This window comes from Sinocyclocheilus rhinocerous, unplaced genomic scaffold (genome assembly GCF_001515625.1).
Source record: "Sinocyclocheilus rhinocerous isolate Xijiao unplaced genomic scaffold, SAMN03320098_v1.1 scaffold433, whole genome shotgun sequence".
Classification (NCBI taxonomy): Eukaryota; Metazoa; Chordata; class Actinopteri; order Cypriniformes; family Cyprinidae; genus Sinocyclocheilus; species Sinocyclocheilus rhinocerous.
This window is the reverse complement of record NW_015627897.1, coordinates 1,019,473-1,025,939: the sequence shown is the minus strand read 5'-3', so window position 1 is coordinate 1,025,939 and position 6,467 is coordinate 1,019,473. Positions and strand designations below refer to the sequence as shown.

The following is a 6,467-nucleotide window of genomic DNA, read 5'->3' as shown; positions in this document are numbered from 1 at the left end:
CAAGAGCTACCTTAATATAAAATATAAGAATATAAATATATAAATATATATGCATGTAAATATTTCCAAAATATATACTGTATGTGTGTGTATTTACTGTATATATACATAATAAATATGCACAGTACACATACATATATGATGTAAACAAAAATGTTTATTTTGGATGCGATTGGAACTTTCAGGCTTAGTAACACATACAGCTGTTCCCTCACCACAGTGCAACAGTGAAAAAGGACCCCTTTCAAACAGTGTCGTGTTCCGAACGTTGTTTAAGCAACATATACCGGTATTGCGGTATTTTAAAAATTCATATCATAACAAAAATAAACACCGGTATTCGGTATGAACCGGTATACAATTAATAAACAATTAATCACAATTAATCGTTTGACAGCACTACAATAAAGTATACTTATTATTATTATTTTTTTATATATATAATTTTAACATTTTAAATATTAAAAAATCTCACATTAAAAAAAACATTTTTGGTACTGTTATGACTTCATTCTCGAAATCATAGATTTTTTTATTTATTTCAACATGGTACTAAAACTCTATTATACAGTTAAGTATCATAATGCATGTAAACGTTCCACACTGGTGTTGTGGGCTCATCCTTTAGTAAAAGAAATCTAAATGTCTGATTCGCAGGCTGAGGTACACAATGAACTGCTCTCCCTGCCCTTGTGTGGTCACAGGTGATTAGCTGTCTGGCCTCTTGTGCTGATATAAAAACAGCATCCGTCTGCTGCGGGCTGCACTGGTGTCTAATTAGAGCATTGGCTGATTAATATTCAGGCTGCAGTAGTTACCAGAGCAAGTGCTCCAAGTGGACCAGTGCTGGAAGTGTGCTGCTTCACACTGCTGACCTGATAAACATCATCAAGTGTGTGAAAGCCATCATTTCACACACACTTACTATTTTTAAAGCGCTTCGAGGTTATTGCTGTGGTTTGCTCAGAAACACTGGCTGTGTTCAGAATGAAAAAGGCTTTATGGTTGGCCTGATACCAATATTTTGAGCTGCCAACTATCCTCAGTATTGATAGCAAATTGAGACCACTGAATATGCATGATAGATTTGCATATTATGTAATGGCAACATACAAAACCAATGACTAAACTAATAAATGGCATTAGCCAATTATTGTATAATACCAGCGATGTTTTAACTGGTATACTATTATAGTTTTTTTAAAATGTGTTTTTATTTTTATATTTTCTGATTTCATTTTAATTTTAGCTAAAGTTTTTTTTTTTTATTATTATTAGTTTTTGTTTCCTAAAATATGTCTATATTGTTCTTATTTTATTTCTGTTTTATTTTAGATTACTTCAAGTTCAACTAAAAGAAAACGAGAAAAGATGCCTTGGCAACTAACTGAAAACAAATTAAAGTTAATTGAAATAAAATAATCTATCTATCTTTATTTATTTATTTTAATGTTTTAATTTTTAAAAACAATAATCCCAATAATCCACTGTTCCTATTTTGTACCAATTTACTGCACGAACTTTTCCACGACATTCTAATTTATTGAGATGCACCTGTAATTACAGATTAAGAATTTCAAAAAGAAATGTTTCAAATGGTAGTATGCTACATTGTTGTTAATAATCTTACTACACTGAATGATTGATTCAGACTATTTTGCTCATTTAAAACGATCGTTTTTGTCTAAAAAAAAGTATGAGACAAGAAAGAAAAAACGAACTAAAAATGGCTTAATTTTAAATAGAAAATAAAAATAATTTCAGCTTCATTCATCACTTTGAAAATTCAAGGTCAAGTCAGATGCATTTCCATATTGTATCCGTATCATGAGTCTGCGCATAATGAAAATTTGCATACTGCGCACAGCATAGAAAAGGCACACTGAAAATATGAAATTATGGCAGTACGGCATTAGCCAGAACATGAGAACATAGCCGTTTTCTGATATTTGCAAACAACAAGCCAGTGTTCTTCATATAGTACTGACCACGACAAATGCCACAGCTGGTGTGAGAATCAAATATAACACTTCTGAAACTATAAATACAAATGAACACTGCTGAATAAATTACAGTTAGGACGGGAATATGAAACATGTTTAAAAACATATGTGTATCAATAACAGTTAGTAATGACACATTTGGTGTTTGTTATTTTCCAACTTAGGCAGTGCTTGGAAGAGCGTGCTACTCCAGATATTTCTGTGCACAGTAAGTGAATAACATATACATAAGTATATGTAACATAATGATGAAAAATGTAAAACAACACTGTATTTGTTCAGTGCATGCATACCGAAATGTAAGACCCCTAATGAAAATTTACAGTATGAATATGTACAGCATTATTCCCCTAGTATCCAGTATATACTGTGCAGCATGCAGTATTAAATTCTAAACACAGACTTTTGGGATTTTCGGTTCAACTTTGAGTACCGAGACATTAACTGCAGTAGTTAAAGCCTGCAGGAGGCACCTACTTGATGGCTTTATTTTCTCCTCGTCCTCTCCCAGAAACAGACACTGAGTCTGGGGTCCCCGCTGTCTCCACCCCCGGCTTATTCCTCATCCCCTTCAGAGAGAAAGAGAGAAACGTTAAAGAAGAACAGCACAAAGTGGATGAGAAACTGAAGAGTGCCTGATATCATTTCATCAGGTGCCATATTTCAGCAAATTCTGCGCAACTGCTGCAAGTCACACGCTTTAATTAATCCGTGAAGCCAGACAGATGCAGTGATAGAGCTAATACACACCATCAACAGCCAAAGAGGGGTTTAACGCTGATATTAATGACAAGTCTGAGACCCTCGGGGTGTTTACACAGTAGAGAAGCTCTGATGGAGTGTTTGATGGATTGGAAGGCATAAGATGCACTTTGAAGAATTCGAAAGAGCAGGTCAATCTGCAGTCAGGCGGGAATACAGTGAATTGGATCTGCAAAAGCATAAGCGGATGCCTATATCAAAATGTGTTGCAAATTTTACATTTTCTTCAGTCTTGAGAAACTCTAGTAGATGATCTTTCCAATTAGGAGGGAAGAAATGTAGAAACCTTATATTTGATTGAAGTTATTTCAAGTAAGAATGATATATTTATACTAACAACTAACTATAATAACTCTGGTTTACAGATAAATATTAATATTAAAATAAATGTTTATTAGAAAAAAAAATGAATAACTTGATTTAAAAAACAAATATTAACCAGATTTGATTTTAATATACATATGTTTTATACATCTTTTTTACTGTATCATTTATTGAATAAATTAGAGCAATGAAGTGCTCCTCCATTACCCGTAATGTAAAAATCAAAATAAAATAAAATTGACATATATAGATAGGAACATGTTTAAAATAATAATAATAATAATAAAAGAGTCTAAGCTAAAGTGGTCAAATAATGTTAATGTTTATTTAAAGTAACGAAAATGTTTTAGTTAACAATAATAACTCTTGTTTACAAAAAATATTAATATTTAAATTAATATTTATTGAAAAAAACCTTTAAAAAAAATAGAGTCATGCTAATATGGTCAAACATTGTTAATGTTTATTTATTCCAAGTAATGAAAATATTTTTAACAGTTTTAGTTAACTATAACCCTGGTTTACAGATTAATATTAATATATAAAATGATATTGATTGGAAAAATAACTGATGAAAATTAATAAATAATCTAAATATATGTAAAAAAAAATAATAATAATTATATCAACTATATATACATATATATATAATGTATGTATATATAGTTGATATAATTTACATTAATTTTACATTAATTTATTAATTCAATAAGAGCAATAAAGTGCTCTTCCACCATGTCCCATGAAATAAAATGTATTTTGACTAATTATGAACTCTTGAATGTGCCTGTAAGGAACACTTTCTAGGTATAGGAAAATGTCTGAAAAACATTAGAGACTAAGGCAAATGTGGCCAAATACTGTGTAAACACTCCTTCAATGCATAATTAGACCTAAAACTGAAAAGCTTTGTTTCAATGGACATTCGAGCCAAAGGACTACAGTTCAGCTTGAGAAAACACTCATATGCTTCCATAACGCACCATATGCAAAACAGTCGTGCTATTGGCAGACAACTGAGACAACTCTACTGATCGATGCAGCCAATTACATAAAGGCTAATTACATCATTTCCTGTCTGTCAAAGATGCACTCCTCCCCACCATCTCTTGATTGGCCAATCCATCTCAAAGTGATTCTGCAGGTGGAGTATTCATTACAAAGTCCTCTGAAAGCCATCAGCCGCCAGCGGTTGTGTAAGAGATGATAAATGATCCGAACGGGAGGAAGAAAGAGCAGCGTCTTGGCCCGGGCGCAGCAATAGCCTGCCAGTTTCCAGCATTTAAATTACGCCGCCTGCCAACATGCCATGATCTGTCTACCCATGTAATGAATGGGAACAAAAGAGGAAGTGAAACAAGCGTGTTCATACACAGGTACACACGTCTTGTGATTTTGCGACAAGAGCACGCTCATTTGCATAGGAGACATGAGCTGGAACTGGAAATCGTGCCACGCCCCACAGGAAGTGGAAATAGAATTTGGATTGGAATGACAGGGAGAGGAATTTAGTAAAAGAAATTCAACAGTCACAGAAGAGATCCCAGAAGCGAGATTTTGCAACAACAAAACACAACATGCATTTTGACTAATTATGACTCTTTTTTTCCAGATATGTAAAACACAGTCAACTGTTAGCATCTTTGATGTACTATTATTTATTTATATTATTTTTTTAATTAGATTTTATTTTTATCTTCTCTGTTAATTTTAATTTAAGTTAAAATTGTACTAATTTTGTTGCATGTTTTTGTCATTTTTAAAAATAGGTTTATATTGTTTTTTTTATTTTAGTTTTACCTATATTTAGTGCAAGTTAGACTAAATGAAAATGAGAAAATGTTGCTTTTTGTTGCTTTGCAAGGTGAAATAAGTTTGTTTATTTATTTTTAGTTTTTAGTTAATGTTTGTTTCAAGTAATGAAAATGTTTTTAATGGTTTAAACTATAACAACCCTGGTTTACAGATAAATATTAATAGTAAAATTGTATTTATTTATTTATTTATTTTTGCATTAAATGTATTAATTTTATAAGATTGAATTTAAATGTTAAATTATTAATAAATATTTATAATTACTAAATGATTGAAATTATTATTAAATATTTATAATTATTTAATATATTAAATAAAAAATGTGAAGTGAACTTTAAAATGATAAATTATTAATATCCATATAGAGAAAAACAAACAAAAATAAATTTAAAGTGCTCTTCCACCATGACCCATAAAATAAAATTTGAAAATGCCATAAAATGCATCAAAAATTAAATATACAGTATATAAATTAACTACAAATATTTGAGCTAATTTAATAATTAAATATTAATTTCATGTTTTGTCTCTGGAAATACCCCATTTATCGTGTATTATAACACGTTTATGGTTAATTCACACCGAAAAATGAAAAGTGTTACTAAGAACTACATGTACAGAAGTCCTCTGACCTTTTTGACCTTCTTTTTTTTTCACTCCAAATCCTTAAATTACAATTATGCAAAACTATGGTTATACATCCATGAGAGATGTACTGTAACTCACCAGTTTTGCCTTTGAAAGACCTTTGGCTTTTGAAATAACAAAAGTTCATGCAGTACTGAAAATTGCTTCGTGTGTAGTTCTGCCTGTGTAAGGTCAATTTACATGAAGAACATACAATTAAAATTAATGAAGAATAGCTGGTCTCATGCATATTACCCAGCTCATTAACACCGGGTCAACTTCACATCCAGCGATACTATTTTAATACAAAGTTAAAACAAAAGACTGTAAAATAAATCAAGGCTGGCTGTACAGTTGACTATTGCTTATTGGACTGAATAAAGTATAACCGCAATTAAATCTTAAAATCCATGATATCTTAGTTGCATAAATTAGGGTATTTTATCATTTTCGAGATTATTACACATTTAATATATTACATTTTAATATATTATTATTATTATTATTTTTTTTTTTTTACATTTTATAAAACAACATGCATTTGCTTTAATTATGTACAAGAACATGTGTATTAAAGTAAATAAAGGTAATTATTATTTAATGTTGATTTTAAGATTATTACTATATGCAAAAACTAAAATATCAGACAATTGATATTCAGTTTCTGTGTTGGTCCCATAAATTAAAGAAAAAAAAATTTAAATTAAAAAAGTATGATTATATGAATAAAGTATGAATAAATCATACTTCTCACACCTCCACTCACAAAGACACAGTTGTTTAAAGGGGTCATATGATGTTGCTAAAAAGAACATTATTTTGTGTATTTGGTGTAATGAAATGTATTTATGCGGTTTAAAGTTCAAAAAACACATTATTTTCCACATAATGTACATTATTGTTTCTCCTCTATGCCCCGCCTTTTTGAAACGCGTC

The 6,467-nt window shown here is 30.5% G+C and overlaps 1 protein-coding gene across 1 annotated transcript in view; it reads right to left on the bottom strand.

Moving 5' to 3' along the window:
* The window catches only part of LOC107736993 (synaptotagmin-7-like), a 152,349-nt gene that overhangs the window by 88,629 nt on the left and 57,253 nt on the right, over positions 1–6,467 (bottom strand). The window contains exon 3 of the mRNA XM_016548382.1: positions 2,481–2,572. Coding sequence (XP_016403868.1) covers positions 2,481–2,572 — 92 coding nt within the window. The remainder of the gene's footprint in view (positions 1–2,480; positions 2,573–6,467) is intronic.